Source organism: Pan troglodytes, chromosome 7, assembly GCF_028858775.2.
Source record: "Pan troglodytes isolate AG18354 chromosome 7, NHGRI_mPanTro3-v2.0_pri, whole genome shotgun sequence".
NCBI classification, from domain to species: Eukaryota; Metazoa; Chordata; class Mammalia; order Primates; family Hominidae; genus Pan; species Pan troglodytes.
The window spans coordinates 18,260,528-18,280,009 of record NC_072405.2 but is presented as its reverse complement, the minus strand read 5'-3'; the positions used below and the strand labels follow the sequence as shown (position 1 = coordinate 18,280,009).

General features: G+C 45.3%; 2 protein-coding genes across 9 annotated transcripts in view; one reads left to right on the top strand and one right to left on the bottom strand.

The window, feature by feature from the left end:
* The window catches only part of LOC736669 (uncharacterized), a 188,406-nt gene that overhangs the window by 39,225 nt on the left and 129,699 nt on the right, over positions 1 to 19,482 (bottom strand). The window lies entirely within an intron of this gene.
* LOC107966601 (ectonucleotide pyrophosphatase/phosphodiesterase family member 7-like) overlaps positions 1,471 to 19,482 on the top strand; it is a 31,431-nt gene continuing 13,419 nt past the window's right edge. For all 3 annotated transcript variants that reach the window (XM_054656538.2, XM_054656539.2, XM_063816883.1), the window contains exon 1: positions 1,471 to 3,139. In XM_054656538.2, coding sequence (XP_054512513.2) covers positions 2,899 to 3,139 — 241 coding nt within the window. In that variant the 5' untranslated portion in view covers positions 1,471 to 2,898. The remainder of the gene's footprint in view (positions 3,140 to 19,482) is intronic.

Below are 19,482 nucleotides of genomic sequence, written 5' to 3'. Positions count from 1 at the left end.
ACAAATTAACCCCAGAGTCTCAGCAGCTTAGCAATCAAGGTTGATTTCTTACATTCCATGTCCACAATGGGTTGGCTGGGTATGGTGTGCTCCATATGGCCACTCAAAGACCTAGAATGATGGAAATTCTACCATCTTAATGTAAGGATTCTCCCATAGTTACTGCACCAGGAGATGAAAGAATGAGATGGTTATTCCCAAGCCCTCAAAAGCTGTAGAGTAGAGGTGATATCAGTGACCTCCACTTATAGAGCATTGGACCCTGGCATGGATCCATCTAACTACAGGGGGCCTGGGGAATACGGGGAGCACATGGAAATCCCATGAGCAGTAACCATTCCTGCCAGCATGCATTATTTCATCTGAACCTCACAACCCTATGGAATAGAGAACAGAGGCTTGGAGAGTTATGGGACCTGCCCCAAGGCATCATAGATAATGAGTTGCAGAGCTGAGATATGACCCTCGGCCTGGCAGGATTCAAACCACTATGCTGCATACTCATCACAAAATTCTATGAAATTCCTCATACAGCAAAACACCACACCAAGTAAAAAGAAAGCCAAGTTGTGCAAATACAAAATAGAACTCACCTGACACTTCACCTCCTCCCCAACCCCACCCCCACCGAAAGAATCAACCTACGCAAATAACTGGAATGAAATTCTCAGGCAATTTCAGCAGGGGAAATGGGGTTATCTCATCTGGGTCTCATCCGACCTCGTCAAGACAAGACCTTCCCTACACTTCACCTGAACACCTGGACCACCGTCATGTCTTGCCACTTCTTGTTACTGGAAATCCAATGATGATGTCTTTATACAATTTATAGGTCTTTCTATAAGTGCCAAGATAAATGTCATCTCTGTACCTGCATATCATTCAGAGGTAGGCAAGCTTCTATGTAAAGTACTAGATAGTAAATATTATAAACTTTGCAGGACTCATCTGATCTCCATCCTATATATTTTTTTCTTTTTGTTTTTGTTTCACAATTTTTTTTTCTTTTTAGATAGGGTCTAAAAAGAAAATAAAACTTATCCATGTTGTGATATGGATGAACGCTGAAAATATGCTCAGTGAAAGAAGCAGACATGAAAGGTCATATATTGTAGAATTCCATTTATATGCAATGTTCAGACTAAGCCAATCGACAGAGATAAAAGTAGACGAGAGGTTTCCAAGGGCTGCAGGAGGGGGTATGCAGAGTGACTGCTGAATGGATATGAGGCTTCCAACTGAGGTGTTGAAAAAGCCCTGAAACTAGGTAGTGGTGATAATTGCACAACATGATAAATGTACAAAATGTCCCTGAATTGTACACTTTCAGATGCACAAAATGATAAATGTTGCATATATTATACCACAATTTTATTCATTTATTTTAGAGATAGAGTCTCACTCCATCACCCAGACTGCAGTGCAATGGCACAATCATAGCTCACTGCTGCTTTTACCGCCTGGGCTCAAGCAATCCTCCCACCTAGTCTTCCAAGTAGCTGGGACTACAGGTGAACCCTACCACACCCAGCTTTTTTAATTTTTTTATAGAGTTGCATTCTCGCTTTATTGCCCAGACAGGCCCAAACTCCTGGCTTCAAGTGATTCTCTCATCTCAGCCTCCCAAAGTGCTGGGATAACAGGTGTAAGCCATCAGGCCAGGCAATTTTTAATTCTTATGCAAAATTTTCAACTAATTCCTAGGATTAAAAAAAATGTCGATCAACATGCGGATTAGAGGAAAAAATAATTTTAAACAAGAGAAAAAGTTAAATGAGATGATGTATATGTATACAGTGCCTGGCCTCATGATCACTGAGTCCACTGCAGCTTTTAATTTTTTTTTCCATACAGGGTCTCACTCTGTCACCCAGGCTGAGTACAGTGGCATAATCATGGCTTACTGCAGCCTCAACCTCCTGGGCACAAGTAATCCTCCCACCTCAGCCTCTCAAGTAGCTGGGACTACAGATGCACACAAACACACCTAGCTATTTTTGTTGTTGTCATTGTATTTTTTGGTAGTGTCAGGGTCTCACCATGTTGCCCAGGCTGGCATCTTGAACTCCTGGGCTCAAGCGATCCTCCCACCTCAGCTTCCCAAAGTGCTGGGATTACAGGTGTGAGCCACCATGCCCATCCTGTTGTAGCTATTTTAATAGTGCTGGTGAGCAATAATTTGCTCTCCCTCTAAAAACAGAACATACTAAGCCAAGGAAAGCACCAATCTAGTTTGTTCTCCCCAGATCTTCAAAATGTTGGAATTAGTATAAGAGTCCAAAATATTTCATGTGGTTTATTTATTTATTTATTTATTTTGGAGATGCAGTCTCGTTCCATCGTCCAGGTTGGAATGCAGTGGCACAATCTCTGCTCACTGCAACCTCCGCCTCCCGGGTTCAAGCAATTCTCCTGCCTCAGCCTCCCAAGTAGCTGGGATTACAGACATGAACCGCCACGCCTGGCTAATTTTTGCATTTTTAGTAGAGATGGGATTTCTCCATGTTGGCCACTCTGGTCTTGAACTCCTGACCTCAAATGTTCTACCCGCCTTGACCTCCCAAAGTGCTGGGATTACAGGTGTAAGCCACCATGCCCGGCCAGTTTGATTTTTTATTGTTGTAAAATACATACAAAATCTATTATTTTAGCCATTTTCAAAGGAAAAATTCAGTGCTGTCAAGTGCATCCACCACACTCTACAGCCATATCCCCCATCCATCCCCAGAATGCTTTCATACTGTCCTGCAAATATGCAGCACCTTGCTACACTCCAGGTTGTTGTCCCACAACAGAGCTGGGTTGAATTATTAATGTGGACTTTGTTCAACAACGGACTAAAGAGGGAGAAACCCAAGAACTCTGTGAGGAGTGCATGACAGGTGCTCGTGGGATGACATGGCTCGGTGCCCTCCAGCTGCTGCTGCCACCACCTGTCCTGCTGGGCGGCCACCCCCTCCCAGGGAAGAAGAGCACTCACAACTGCTGCCGATCTCCTTCCAGGGCTTCCGCTGGGACTACGATCAGGATGTGGACACCCCCAACAGGGACCGTCTGGCCGGGGAGGGCGTCAAGGCCAAGTACCTCATGCCGCCCCTTGTCACAATGACCTCCCCGTCCCACTTCACTGCCATGCCAGGTAAGCGTCACTCTGCCCATTTCACCCGATGCCCATCAAAGCCCCAGCGTCAGTTATTCCCTGTGATAAGAAGCAAAAACTCGGTCAGCTTTAGGGAGGCTGGGGCGGCTCCGGGGTCTCACTCTGTTGCCCAGGCTGTAGCTCAGTGGCATAATCACAGCTCAGTGGAGCCTCAAACTCCTGGTCTCAAGCAGTCCTCCCTAGCTCAGGCTCCCCAGTAGCTGGGGATACAGAGAAGCTACTATGCCTAATTTTCTCATTGTCTTAGAAATTGGGGCAGGGGGTATCTCACTATGTTGCCTGGGCTAGTTTTGAACTCCTGGCCTCAAGTGATCATCCCGCCTCAGCCTCCCAAAGTGCTGAGATTGGAGACATGAACTACCGTTCCTGGCCTGATCTTTTTTAAAAAAGTAAATAAGGCCAAGCATGGTGACTCACCCCTGTAATCCCAGCACTTTGGGTGGCTGAGGCGGGTGGATCACCTGAGGTCAGGAGTTCAAGACCAGCTTGGCCAACATGGTAAAACGTCGCCTATCCTAAAAATACAAAAATAAGCTGGGCGTGGTGGCAGATGCTTATAACGACAGCTACTCGGGAGTCTGATACAGGAGAATCACTTGAACCCAAAAGGTGGAAGTTGAAGTGAGCCGAGATCATGCCATTGCACTCCAGTTTGGGCTACAGAGCAAGATTTTGTCTCAAAAAAAGAAAAAGTAATAAAAATAAAAATGTAAATAACTAAAATCACTTTTAAATAATTGTATAAAAATAATAAAACATTGACATTTACAGAGCTCAGTTAGATGAGGTGACTCATACCCTCCAATGGTGTCCTGGTTCTCTTACATAAGAATTGAAATGTCGTTCTGTAGCCCAAAAGATCCCACACAGCCTGGCCCCTGGCCCATCTTCTGTCAGCCTCTCTCATCTCTCTCCCTCTCCTTCACTTCCTTCCGGATCACAAAGGCCTTTTGCCTGTGCCTTCTGCCCTGCTCCCTCCAGCCCGAGGGCCTTGGCCTGTGCTAGTCCAGTCCCTCCAGCTCACCAGGAGCATGCAGTCCAGTCGGGGAGACAGACACCAGACACCCAAACTGGCACATACATCCCGTGACAACTCAGGAGGCATCAAGGAGGAAAACAAGTTTTTCAGGCACAGACTACAGGGGTAAACTGCCTTCAAACTAGAGAGGGAGAAAGGGGGTCTCTGAGCATGGGGCAGTTGAGCTGAAAAAGATCTCAGGGGACCAGAGCAAGGAAAAGTGTTCCAGGCAGAGGGAAGAGCATGTGTGAGGTCTCTGAGACAAAGACCTGGTCATTTCAGAATCCCAGTGGCCACTAAAATAGAGGGATTCCAACCTAAAATGGAGGAAGAGGAGGCTGCTGGAAAGCAAAGGACTCTGTGTAAGAATCATAACAGCGGGGGTGGAGCCAAGATGGCCGAATAGGAACAGCTCCAGTCTACAACTCCTGGCGTGAGCGATGCAGAAGACAGGTGATTTCTGCATTTCCAACTGAGGTACTGGGTTCATCTCACTGGGAAATGTCAGAAAGTGGGTGCAGGACACCTGGTGCAGCGCATCGAGCATGAGCCCAAGCAGGGTGAGGCATTGCCTCACCCTAGGAAGTGCAAGGGGTCAGAGAATTACCTTCCCTAGTCAAAGAAACGGGTGACAGATGGCACCTGGAAAATCGGGTCACTCCCACCCTAATACTGCACTTTTCCAAGGGTCTTAGCAAACGGCACACCAGGAGATTATATCTCACGCATGGCTCAGAGGGTCCTAAACCCATGGAGCCTCACTCATTGCTACCACAGCAGTCTGAGATCAAACTGCAAGGTGGCAGCAAGACTGGGGGAGGGGCGCCCACCATTGCCTAGGCTTCAGTAGGTAAACAAAGCAGCTGGGAAGCTCCAACTGGGTGGAGCCCACCACAGCTCAAGGAGGCCTGCCTGTTTCTGTAGACTCTACCTCTGGGGGCAGGGCATTGGCAAACAAAAGGCAGTAGAATCCTCTGCAGACTTAAATATCCCTCTCTGACAGCTTTGAAGAGAATAGTGGTTCTCCCAGCATGCAGCTGGAGACCTGAGAATGGACAGACTGCCTCCTCAAGTGGGTCCCTGACCCCCGAGTTGCCTAACTGGAGGCAACCCCCTGTAGGGGCAGACTGACACCTAACATGGCCGGGTACTCCTCTGAGACAAAACTTACAGAGGAACAATCAGGCAGCAACATTTGCTGCTCACCAATATCTGCTGTTCTGCAGCCTCCACTGCTGACACCCAGACAAACTCCAACAGACCTGCAGCTGAGGGTCCTGACTCTTAGAAGGAAAACTAACAAACAGGAAAGGCATCCACACTAAAATCCCATCTGTACGTCACCATCATCAAAGACCAAAGGTAGATAAAACCACAAAGATGGGGAAAAAACAGAGCAGAAAAACTGGAAACTCTAAAAATCAGAGTGCCTCTCCTCCTCCAAAGGAATGCAGCTCCTCACCAGCAATGGAACAAAGCTGGACAGAAAATGACTTTGATGAGTTGAGAGAAGAAGGCTTCAGATGATTAAATTACTCCGAGCTAAAGGAGGAAGTTCGAACCCATGGCAAAGAAGTCAAAAACCTTGGAAAAAAAATTAGACGAATGGCTAGCTAGAATAACCAATGCAGAGAAGTCCTTAAAGGACCTGATGGAGCTGAAAACCAAGGCACGAGAACTACGTGACAAATGCACAAGCCTCAGTAGCCGATTCAATCAACTGGAAGAAAGGGTATCAGTGAGGGAAGATAAAATGAATGAAATGAAGCAAGAAGAGAAGTTTAGAGAAAAAAGAATAAAAAGAAATGAACAAAGCCTCAAAAAATATGGGACTATGTGAAAAGACCAAATCTACATCTGATTGGTGTACCTGAAAGTGGCAGGGAGAAGGGAACCAAGTTGGAAAACACTCTGCGGGATATTATGCAGGAGAACTTCCCCAACCTAGCAAGGCAGGCCAACATTCAAATTCAGGAAATACAGAGAACACCACAAAGATACTCCTCAAGAAGAGCAACTCCAAGACACATAATTGTCAGATTCACCAAAGTTAAAATGAAGGAAAAAATGTTAAGGGCAGCCAGAGAGAAAGGTCAGATTACCCACAAAGGGAAGCCCATCAGACTAACAGCTGATCTGTTGGCAGAAACTCTAGGAGCCAGAAGAGAGTGGGGGCCAATATTCAACATTCTTAAAGAAAAAAATTTTCAACTCAGAATTTCAAATCCAGCCAAACTAAGCTTCATAAGTGAAGGAGAAATAAAATACTTTACAGACAAGCAAATGCTGAGAGATTTTGTCACCACCAGTCCTGCCCTACAAGAGCTCCTGAAGGAAGCGCTAAACATTGAAAGGAACAATCATTACCAGCCACTGCAAAAACATGCCAAATTGTAAAGACCAACAAGGCTAGGAAGACACTGCATTAACTAATGAGCAAAATAACCAGCAAACGTCTTAATGACAGGATCAAATTCACACATAACTATATGAACCTTAAATGTCAATGGGCTAAATTCTCCGATTAAAAGACAGACTGGCAAATTGGATAAAGAGTCAAGACCCATCAGTGTGCTGTATTCAGGAAACCCATCTCATGTGCAGAGACACACATAGGCTCAAAATAAAGGGATGGAGGAAGATCTACCAAGCAAATGGAAAACAACAAAAAAAGGCAGGTGTTGCAATCCTACTCTCTGATAAAACAGACTTTAAACCAACAAAGATCAAAAGAGACAAAGAAGGCCATTACATAATGGTAAAGGGATCAATTCAACAAGAAGAGCTAACTATCCTAAATATATATGCACCCAATACAGGAGCACCCAGATTCAAAAAGCAAGTCCTTAGAGACCTACAAAGAGACTTAGACTCCCACACAATAATAATGGGAGACTTTAACACCCCACTGTCAACATTAGACAGATCAACGAGACAGAAAGTTAACAAGGATATTCAGGAATTGAACTCAGCTCTGCACCAAGCGGACCTAATAGACATCTAAAGAACTCTCCACCACAAATCAACAGAATATACATTCTTCTCAGCACCACACCACACTTATTCCAAAATTGACCACATATTTGGAAGTGAAGCACTCTTCAGCAAATGTAAAACAACAGAAATTATAACGAACTGTCTCTCAGACCACAGTGCAATCAAACTAGAACTCAGGATTAAGAAACTCACTCAAAACTACTCAACTACATGAAAACTGAACAACATGCTCCTGAATGACTACTGGGTACATAATGAAATGAAGGCAGAAATAAAGGTGTTCTTTGAAACCAACGAGAACAAAGACACAACGTACCAGAATCTCTCAGACACATGCAAAGCAGTGTGTAGAGGGAAATTTATAGCACTAAATGCCCACAAAAGAAAGCAGGAAAGATCTAAAATTGACACCCTAACATCACAATTAAAAGAACTACAGAAGCATAGAGCAAACACATTCAAAAGCTAGCAGAAGGCAAGAAATAACTAAGATCAGAGCAGAACTGAAGGAAATAGAGACATCAAAAACCCTTCAAAATGTCAATGAATCCAGGAGCTGGTTTTCTGAAAAGATCAACAAAATTGATAGACCGCTAGCCAGACTAATAAAGAAGAAAAGAGAGAAGAATCAAATAGACACAATAAAAATTGATAAAGGGGATATCACCACCAATCCCACAAAAATACAAACTATCATCAGAGAATAGTATAAACACCTCTATGCAAATAAACTAGAAAATCTAGAAGAAATGAATAAATTCCTCGACACGTACACCCTCCCAAGGCTAAACCAGGAAGAAGTTGAATCTCTGAATAGACCAATAACAGGCTCTGAAATTGAGGCAATAATTAATAGCTTACCAACCAAAAAAAGGCCAGGACCAGATGGATTCACAGCCGAATTCTAACAGAGGTACAAGGAGGAGCTGGAACCATTCCTTCTGAAACTATTCCAAAAAATAGAAAAAGAGGGAATCCTACCTAACTCATTTTATGAGGCCAGCATCATCTTGATACCAAAGCCCGGCAGAGACACAACCAAAAGGAGAATTTTAGACCAATATCCCTGATGAACATCGATGCAAAAATCCTCTATAAAATACTGGCAAACCGAATCCAGCAGCATATCAAAAACTGATCCACCATGATCAAGTGGGCTTCCTCCCTGGGATGCAAGATTGGTTCAACATATTCAAATCAGTAAACATAATCCAGCATATAAACAGAACCAATGACAAAAACCATACGATTATCTCATTAGATGCAGAAAAGGCCTGTGACAAAATTCAACAACCTTCATGCTAAAAACTCTCAATAAATTAAGTATTGATGGGACATATCTCAAAATAATAAGAGCTATCTATGACAAACCCACAGCCAATATCATAGTGAATGGGCAAAAACTGGAAGCATTCCCTTTGAAAACTGGCACAAGAGAGGGATGCCCTCTCTCACCACTCCTATTCAACATAGTGTTGGAAGTTCTGGCCAGGGCAATCAGGCAAGAGAAGGAAATAAAGGGTATTCAATTAAGAAAAGAGGAAGTCAAATTGTCCCTGTTTACAGATGGCATGATTGTATATCTAGAAAACCCCATTGTCTCAGCCCAAAATCTCCTTAAGCTCATAGGCAACTTCAGCAAAGTCTCAGGATACAAAATCAATGTGCAAAAATCACAAGCATTCTTATACACCAATACAGACAAACAGAGAGCCAAATCATGAGTGAACTCCCATTCACAATTGCTTCAAAGAGAATAAAATACCTAGGAATCCAACTTACAAAGGATGTGAAGGACCTCTTCAAGGAGAACTATTAACCACTGCTCAACGAAATAAAAGAGGACACAAACAAATGGAAGAACATTCCATGCTCATGGGTAGGTAGAATCAATATCGTGAAAATGGCCATACTGCCCAAGGTAATTTATAGATTCAATGCAATCCCCATCAAGTTACAAATGACTTTCTTCACAGAATTGGAAAAAACTGCTTTAAAGTTCATGTGGAACCAAAAAAGAGCCCACATTGCCAAGTCAATCCTAAGCCAAAAAAACAAAGCTAGAGGCATCATGCTACCTGACTTCAAACTATACTACAAGGCTACAGTAATCAAAACAACATGGTACTGGTACAAAAACAGAGATATAGACAACTGGAACAGAACAGAGCCCTCAGAAATAATGCCACATATCTACAACCATCTGATCTTTGACAAACCTGACAAAAACAAGCAATGGGGAAAGGATTCCCTATTTAATAAATGGTGCTGGGAAAACTGGCTAGCCATATGGAGAAAGCTGAAACTGGATCCCTTCCTTACACCTTATACAAAAATTAATTCAAGATGGATTAAAGACTTAAATGTTAGACCTAAAACCATAAAAACCCTAGAAGAAAACCTCAGCAATACCATTCAGGACATAGGCATGGGCAAGGACTTCATGTCTAAAACACCAAAAGCAATAGCAAGAAAAGCCAAAATTAACAAATGGGATCTAATTAAACTCAAGGGCTTCTGCACAGCAAAAGAAACTACCATCAGAGTGAAGAGGCAACCTACAGAATGGGAGAAAATTTTTGCAATCTACTCATCTGACAAAGGGCTAATATCAAGAATCTACAATGAGCTCCAATAAATTTACAAGAAAAAAACAAACAATTCCATCAAAAAGTGGGCAAAGGATATGAACAGACACTTCTCAAAAGAAGACATTTATGCAGCCAAAAGACACGTGAAAAAAATGCTCATCATCCCTGGCCAGAGAAATGCAAGTCAAAACAACAATGAGATACCATCTCACACCAGTTAGAATGGCGATCATTAACAAGTCAGGAAACAACAGGTGCTGGAGAGAATGTGGAGAAATAGGAACACTTTTACACTGTTGGTGGGACTGTAAACTAGTTCAACCATTGTGGAAGTCAGTGTGGCGATTCCTCAGGGATCTAGAACTAGAAATACCATTTGACCCAGCCATCCCATTACTGGGTATATACCCAAAGGATTATAAATCATGCTGCTATAAAGACACACGCACACGTATGTTTATAATGGCACTATTCACAATAGCAAATACTTGTTACCAAGCCAAATATCCAACAACGATAGACTGGATTAAGAAAATGTGGCACATATACACCATGGAATCCTATGCAGCCATAAAAAATGATGAGTTTATGTCCTTTGTAGGGACATGGACGAAGCTGGAAACCATCATTCTCAGCAAACTATTGCAAGGACAAAAAACCAAACACCGCATGTTCTCACTCATAGGTAGGAATTAAACAATGAGAACACATGGACACAGGAAGGGAAACATCACACACTGGGGCCTGTTGTGGGGTCGGGGGAAGGGGGAGGGATAGCATTAAGAGATATACCTAATGTTAAATGACGAGTTAATGGGTACAGCACACCAACATGGCACTTGTGTACATATGTAACAAACCTGCACGTTGTGCACATGTACCCTAAAACTTAAAGTATAATAAAAAATAAAAAATAAAATAAAAACTTTGGCTGTTGACTCCAAATATCCTGCTTCATCATCTCTCCACTCCAGAAACTTTTCACATGCTTACAAAGGGTGTTCGTTTCTCCTCTAAGTATTTGCTCGCCAGCCCCACCTGCAAGAAGGTGGAAGTAGGGCCTCTGCCTGGGATGGTAACTCTCAAATGTAAGGCAAGACCTGTCTCTCCACCAATATCCCCAGGACTGAAGGACTGTGAAAGTCTGCATATTGATCAAGCTTCTCCCTCCCTTATCTGAAGGGACTTACTTCCTTCAAGACACTTTTCCTCTTCTCACCTAGCTCCATGCCCCCATCCAGTCATCTTCCAACCCATCTCTCCCCACCTGCATGCCACACAAGAGGGGCGTGACCACAGCACCTGGAAGTTCCTTAAAGTTGAATGGTGTGTCAGGCCGGGTGCGGTGGCTCATGTTAGTAACCCCAGCACTTTGGGAGGCTGAGGCAGGCAGGTCACTTGAGGTCAGGAGTTTGAGACCAGCCTGGCCAAAATGGTGAAACTCCATCTCCACTAAAAATATAAAAATTAGCTGGGTGTGGTTGTGCTTGCCTGTAGTCCCAGCTACTTGGGGGGCTGAGGCAAGGGAATCACTTGAACCTGGGAGGCAGAGGTTACAGTGAGCCAAGATTGCGCCATTGCACTCCAGTCTGGGCGACAGAGTGAGACTCTGTATAAAAAAAAAAAAAAAAAAAAAAAAAGATATCGAATGGTGTGATTAGCTTATGATTTTTAAAAAATGGAATGATGTATTCATCTTCTAAGCTGCATAACAAATCAACACACATTTAGCAGCTTAAAACACCCATCTATTACCTCTCTTTCCTGTGGGTCAGGAGTCTGGGGGTGCAGCTTTAGCTGTGTCCTCTTGTCAGGTTCTTACAAGGTTGTGATCAAGGTGTCGGCTGGAATTAGTGTCTCATATGAGGCTTGGGGTCTTCTCCCAACCTCACATGGTTGTTGGCAGAATTTATTTTCATGCAACTGTGGAACTCATGTGGCTGGCTTCGTCAAAACCAGCCAGGCATGGTGGCTCACGCCTGTAATCCCAGCACTTTCGGAGGCCGAGGCAGGTGGATCACCTGATGTCAGCAGTTCGAGACCAGCCTGGCCAATATGGTGAAACCCCGTCTCTACATAACTTAGCCGGGCATGATGGCGCACGCCTGTAATCCCAGCTACTTTGGAGGCTGAGGCAGGAGAATCACTTGAACCCAGAAGGCAGAGGTTGCAGTAAGCCGAGATCGTGCCACTGCACTCCAGGCTGGGCAACAGAGTGAGACTCCATGTCAAAAACAAACAAACAAAAACCAAAAACCAGGAGGAAGGAGTCTCTCTCCTCCAGACCTTCATTGAAGATCTCACCTGAAGATGTCAGGCCCACCCTGAATAATCTCCCTTTTGATTAACTCAAAGTGAATGGATTCGGAGCTTAGTTACGTCTGCAAAATCCCTTCAACTTTTCCATAGGTATAGATTAGAAGCAAGCCACGGGTCCTGCCTACACTCCAGGGGAGAGGAGATTACACCTGGCATTTATCCAGGGCAAGAACCTAAGGGGTCATCTCAGAATTCTGCCTTCCAAATAGATCCTCGGTGGAGCTTACATGCCTGGGCGAGCACCAGCCTTTGTTTAAAGGCAACCGAGAATGGTGTCCTGGCTCAGATCTCCAGCAAGCCTCCACAATGATGGTCCAGTATCTGAAGCCAGGGCCAAGGCAGCAGGAGCTTTGGGTGCACATGGGGGCTTCCCCCACTTTGAAGTGAGTCATCACATCCGTATTAGACCCTAGCTGTTGCTTAGGCGAAAATGATGATTTAGAAGAAGATGGAGAGAAGAGGAGAGTTAATTTAAAAGTACTTATATTCGGCCGGGCGTGGTGGCTCACGCCTGTAATCCCAGCACTTTGGGAGACTGAGGCAGGCGGATCATGAGGTCAGGAGATGGAGACCATCCTGGCTAACACGGTGAAATCTTGTCTCTATTAAAAATACAAAAAATTAGCTGGGCGTGGTGGCCGGCGCCTGTAGTCCCAGCTACTCAGGAGGCTGAGGCAGGAGAATGGCGTGAACCCAGGAGGCGGAGCCTGCAGTGAGCCGAGATCACGCCACTGCACTCCAGCCTGGGCAACAGAGCGAGACTCCACCTCAAAAAAAGAAAAAAAAGAGAAAGTACTTATATTCATTCCCTAGGGCTGCCACAACCAAGTACCAAAACTGGGTGACTTGAAACCAGAGAAATTGATTGTCTTGTGGCTCTGGTGGCCAGCAGTCTGAAACAGAGGTGCCAGCAGGACCACGCTCCCTCCTGCACTTGTCGGGGAGTCCTGCCTTGCCTCTTCCTAGCTTCCTGTGGTCTCCTGGCAGTCTTCAGTGTTTCTTGGTTTGCATACGCATCAGTCCAATCTTCCGTCCAATCCATGGTCTTCTTCCCTGTGTCTCTGTGACTTGGCGTGTCCTCTCCTCTTTTATAAGGACACCAGTTTTGACTTAGGCCCTCCCTACTCCAGGATGACTTCATCCTAATCAATAGCATCTGCAATAACCCTATTTCTTTTTCTTTCTTTCCTCCTTTCTTTCTTTTTCTTTCTTTCTTTCTTTCTTTCTTTCTTTCTTTCTTTCTTTATTTCTCTGTCTGTCTTCCTTCCCTCCTGCCTTCTTTCTTCCTTTCTTCCTTTCTTTCTTTCGAGACGGAGTTTCACTCTTGTTGCCCAGGCTGGAGTGCAATAGCACGATCTCAGCTCAATGCAACCTCCGTCTCCTGACTTCAAGCAATTCTCCTGCCTCAGCCTCCCGAGTAGCTGGGTTTACAGGTATGCACCACCACACCCAGGTAATTTTGAATTTTTAGTAGAGAAGGGGTTTCTCCATGTTGGTCAGGCTGGTCTCAAACTCCTGACCTCAGGTGATCCGCCCGCCTTGGCCTCCCAAAGTGCTGGGATTACAGGCATGAGCCACCACGCCCGGCCCGCAATAACTCTATTTCTAAATAAGGTCACATTCTGCGCTACTAGAATTTAGGATTTCAACATGTTTTGAGGTGGACTCAATTTAACCCATAAGAATACTATGTGGGCCACACATGCTGCTTCACATCTGTTATCCCAGCACTTTGGGAGGTTGAAGCAGGAGGATCATTGGTCAGGGCGTAGGGGGACACCAGGAGCATAAGTCCATGGCGTTGACTGGTGTGGGGGCTCACACCTGCATGTTTGGGAAGCTAAGGCAGGGCGATCACTTGAGCCCAGGAGTTTGAGGCCAGCCTGGGTGACATAGTGAAATCTCACTTCTAAAAAAAAAAAATTAATTAGCTGGGCATGTTGGTACCCACCTACAGTCCCAGCTACTCAGGAGGCTGAAGCAGGAGGGTCGCTTGAGTCCAGAATATCAAGGCTGTGGCGAGCTGTGATTGCACCACTGCACTCCAGCCTGGGCAACAGAGCAAGCACTGTCTCAAACAAACAAACAAATAAAAAAATCATCTCCCTTTTCTTCTGATTCCCTGAGCTGTCATAGAAAGGAAGTGAAGCAGTGAAAGCATCCCCCCAAAAGGGAGTTTTCAAAACCAGCCTAAGCAACATAGCAAGACCTTGACTTTAGAAAGTATTTAAAGTTGAAGGAAAAAAAAAAAAAAGCAATACTATGGCACAGAGTTGACAGCTACAGGTGTGGCTACATCCAGGTCCTAAAACTATATCATCAGAATGACCCCTCACCCTCCCCCCGCTTTCCATTTTACTTTCTTAAGCATGAACATGAAATTTCCAAGACTGTTTCTCCTTTGGCTAATCTGCTTCTCAGACCCAATCACTGTGGCCAGGGTGGTGGAAGGATACTAACATCCAGGCTGGGACCACATGTCCCAGCTCCACATCAGGGTGGGGAATGGCCAGTCGCACACATGTCGTGGGGGACTAGTGACTCCTCGGTGGAAAATCGGGGACTGTCATTGGAAAGGAGCGATAGAAGAAAGGCTGAAGCAGTGCAATGTATCTCCTGCACCAGCCTGGGCCTCGATATCTTGAGTACTGATGACCCAGTACTCAGTCTAGGGCAATCCCAACTCCATCTGTGGGGCTGCCCACAGTACATGGACCCCTCACTGGATTTGCTGACCACACGTGCAAACAGCCACTTCCCAGCCCCACTCCCCGCAGTCCCCCTGAACCCTGTCAAAATTCCCCTCAGTTCTCACCAAGATTAAAAGCAGTTCTGAGGGTTAGCGGCTCATTCTGCTAGTTTAACTCTCTCGATTCCTTTCCTCTCCAGAACTCTGTACTTACTGCTCCGTCACTGGTAATGACAATGAACATCTTCACAATCTCAGGTTTTATTGCAAAGTGATTGAGGACCAGTTAGAATAAGTTATGCTACAGAAACTAAAGAAATCCCGTCAAGCAAATTGTGTGTCATAGAAAGTCTTAGGGCAGCCATGTATATTTTCTCCCCCAATGAATCAATTGAAAATGAGAAGCTGTTACCGCCATGTTCCGGGCAGAAGCTATCAAAAGTATAAGCCATGATATTATAATTTGATTTTTCATCCGTCAAATGGATATGGCCCAGGGGTGAAAAGTGGATGCTCTGTAACTAGATGATGGTCAAGAGTTATAAAAATGAGGTCCTCTCTGTTCAACATTTCTCCTTTCTTGAAAGGATACTCAATGTCATGCTCAGGGCCTCCAATGGCCAGAAATAAAGTTCCTCCCAGTTCCAGAGCACCCCAGGACAACCCCAAAACCAGAGCAACTGCTTATTGCCATGTAGACTATGTACTGTGCAATTCCTGGGGTGGCATTTTCATATATATGTGGGTGGCGCCCCCTGGAGGTATGCAACGCACAACTTGCACAAATGGTAAGTCATCGTATCCCAAAGTCCACAAAGAAGAGGTAAACAAAATTCCCATCGATGTTGCCATCAGTCATGAGTCTGCCTTTTCTTCATGGGACAGTAGCAAAAACAATTTGGCCAAGTGTGCTTGGATGATCTCTAAGATGGAATCAGGGTCTCTCACTTTCAGCACTATAGACCTTTGGGGCTGGATCATTATTTTGTCTTAGTGGGAGTTGTCCGGGGCATTGTAGGGTGTTTAGCAGCATCCCTGGCCTCTACCCATTAGCTGCCAGTAGCACCACCTCCTCCAGCGGCAACAACCAAAATTATCTCCAGACATGGACACATGTTGTCTGGGGGACAAAGTCACCCCCTGGTTGAGAAGCCCTGAAGAAAAGACATAATATGCAGATCACATGTAAGTAAGAGAGCCTAAGGGCCACACAGGTGATGCTGTACCCATGACAAAGACAGAGTCTTAAAGAGGTTAGAGAGGTGGAGAAAGAGAAAAGAAATGAAGTCCCAGCTGCCGAGAGCAACAGATGCTGACTAGATGTTGTTGATAGTCATCTTTAAACTGAGTTAAAAGATGCTGAGAAGCCATCAGCTCCCATCCTGCTCTCCAGGGACAACGCTCCTGAAAAAGGCCTGGAGATCAACAAAGCCCCAAACACAGGTGCACTGAGCAAAGAAACCAGAGATTGAGACAAAAAAGACATTCCCTCAAAGACTACTCATTTCCAAGAGGGGAGAAAAAAGTGGAGTCATGAAAAACAGTTGAGGCTGGGTAGAGTGACTCGCACCTGTAATCCCAGCACTTTGGGATTACTCCCAGGCTGAGATGGGAAGATTGCTTGAACTCAGGAGTTCAAGACCAGCCTGGGCAAAATAGCAAGACCTTACCACTAGAAAAAGGGAAAAAATTAGCCAGGTGTGGTGATACATGCCTGTGGTCTCAGCTACTCAGGAGGCTGAGGTGGGAGGATCGCTTGAACCCAGGAGGTAGAGACTGCAGTGAGCAGGAATCGTACCACTGCACTCCAGCCTGGGCTACAGATCCTCTCTCAAAAAAGAAAAAAATTAAACAAAATTAAGGCCGGACACGATGGCTCATGCCTGTAATCCCAGCACTTTGGGAGCCCAAGGTGGGCAGATCACGAGGTGAGGAGATTGAGACCATCCTGGCTAACACGGTGAAACCCCATCTCTACTAAAAATACAAACAATTAGCCGGATATGGTGCTGGGTGCCTATAGTCCCAGCTACTCTGGAGGCTGAGGCAGAAGAATGGAGTGACCTCGGGAGGTGGAGCTTGCAGTGAGCCAAGATCACATCACTACACTCCAGCCTGGGCAAAAGAGCAAGACCCCATCTCAAAAAAAAAAAAAGAAAATTAAAAATTTCTTTGAGACCAAGTCTCACTCTGTCACCCAGGCTGGAGTGAAATGGTGCGATCTTGGCTCACTGCAACCTCCGCCTCCTGGGTTCAAGTCATTCTCATGTCTCAACCTTGTGCCTCAACATGACTACAGGCATGTTGTCACCATGCCTAATTTTTGCATTTTTAGTAGAGATGGGGTTTCACCATGTTGTCCAGGATGGTCTTGAACTCCTAGGTTCAAGCAATCTACCCACCTCAGCCTCCCAAAATGCTGAGATTACAGGCATGAGCCACCGTGCCCGACCTCTAACTTTTCATTATGGAAATTTCCCATATACACAAAAAGCAGGGAGAGAATTATACCATGAATCCCCATGCACCCATCATCCCACTGGAAGAACTTGTCAACATTTCTCCAATCTCATTCCAGTTCCCACTTTTCTTTTCCTTCTTGCTATTTTAGGATATTTTAAAGCAAATTCCAGACATTTCATTTCACCCACATCCATAACACACCAGGGTGCATTCTTGATGTAAGGATTTTGTTTTGTTTTATAATCCCCATGCCATTGCCACAGTTAATAGATTTAACATGAAGAAACTAAGATTCTTGCAGGTGGAGAAAAGATCTAATTACCACCTTAAAGCCTCTCCTACTAGCACTTCTCAGATCTGAACATGTATGCAAATAACCTGGGCATCTTGTTAAAATGCAGATTCTGGCCCAGAAGGTCCTTCCGGGTGAGCCCTGAGAGTCTTCAATTCCAAAAGCTCCCAGGTGATGCAATGCTAAGGGTCCATGAATCACACAAGAGGAAGGGTCGGCCAAACACCCACAACAACTGGGTGCAAAGTCCTGACTGTTCCTGACTGCAGGGCCTTCAGTGAACGGGGAAGCTGGGGACCATTTGGGAAAGAAGGGAGGTTTTTCGTATCAGCTCCAGGCCTTGTAGAACTGCCAGGAAATAACAGACAAAAGGTCAGCAAAGTCTAACCAACGGCACGAGTGCATTCATTTTCCACAACCACTGCAGCAAAGAACCATGAAATGGGTGGTTTCAAACAATGTCTGGGCCGGGTGCCGTGGCTCACACCTAAATAATCTCAGGACTTTGGGAAGCTGAGGTGGGTGGATCACTTGAGGCCAGGAATTCGAGACCAGCCTGGCCAATATGGCAAAACCTCATCTCTACTAAAAATACAAAAATTAGCCATGCATGGTGGCAGGCACCTGTAGTCCCCACTTCTTGGGAGGCTGAAGCAAGAGAATGGCTTGAGCCTGGGAGGTGGATGTTGCAGTGAACTGAGATCGTGGCACTGCACTCCAGACTGGGCAACAGAGCAAGCCTCTGTCTAAAAAAAAAAAAAAAAAAATTGTCTGGAGGCCAGAAGTCCAAAATCAATCAAAGGTCAGCAGGAGCATGCTCCTTCAGAGGTTCTAGGGGAGAATCCATTCCTTGCATCTTCCAGCTTATAGAGGCTACTAGAATTCCATAACTTCTGGCTGCATGATCCAATCTCTGCCTCTGTGATCACCTTGCCTCATCTTCTGTCTGGGTCTCCTCCTCTGGAGGAAGAATGTCAGGACTCTGAGCCAAAGCTAAGCCATCATATCCCCTGTGACCTGCATGTACACATCCAGATGGCCAGTTCCTGCCTTAACTGATGACATTATCTTGTGAAATTCCTTCTCCTTGCTCATCCTGGCTCAAAAGCTCCCCTACTGAGCACCTTGTGACCCCCACTCCTGCCTGCCAGAGAACAACCCCCCTTTCTCATTTACCTACCCAAATCCTATAAAATCGCCCCACACCATCTCCCTTCACTGACTCTCTTTTCGGACTCAGCCCACCTGAACCCAGGTGAAATAAACAGCTTTACTGCCCACACAAAGCCTGTTTGGTGGTCTCTTCACATGGATGCATGTGAAATTTGGTGCCATGACTCAGATTGGGGGACCTCCCTTGGGAGATCAATCCCCTGTCCTCCTGCTCTTTGCTCTGTGTGAAAGATCCACCTACGACCTCAGGTCCTCAGACTGACCAGCCCAAGAAACAACTCACCAATTTCAAATCTGGGAAGCAGCTTCTTTTTACTCTCTTCTCCAACCTCCCTCTCTATCCTTCAACCTCTTTCTCCTTTCAATCTTGGCACCACACTTCAATCTCTCCTTTCTCTTAATTTCAATTCCTTTCATTTTCCAGTAGAGACCAAGGAGACACGTTTTATCCGTGGACTCAAAACTCTGGTGCCGGTCACGGACTAGGGAAGGCAGCCTTCCCTCAGCATTTAATCATTGCAGGGACTCCCCTCTGATTATTCGCCCAGGTTTCAGAGGTGTCAGACCACGCAGGGATGCCTGCCTTGCTCCTTCAACCTTAGCAGCAAGTCCTGCTTTTCTGGGGGAGAAGCAAGAACCCCTCAACCCCATATCCTTCACCCTTAGCAGCAAGTCCCACTTTTCTAGGGGAGGCACAGGTACCCCGACCTCTTATCTCTGCACCCCGATCCCTTATTTCCATGCCCCGCCTCTTTTCTCTGTGCCCTGATCCCTTATTTC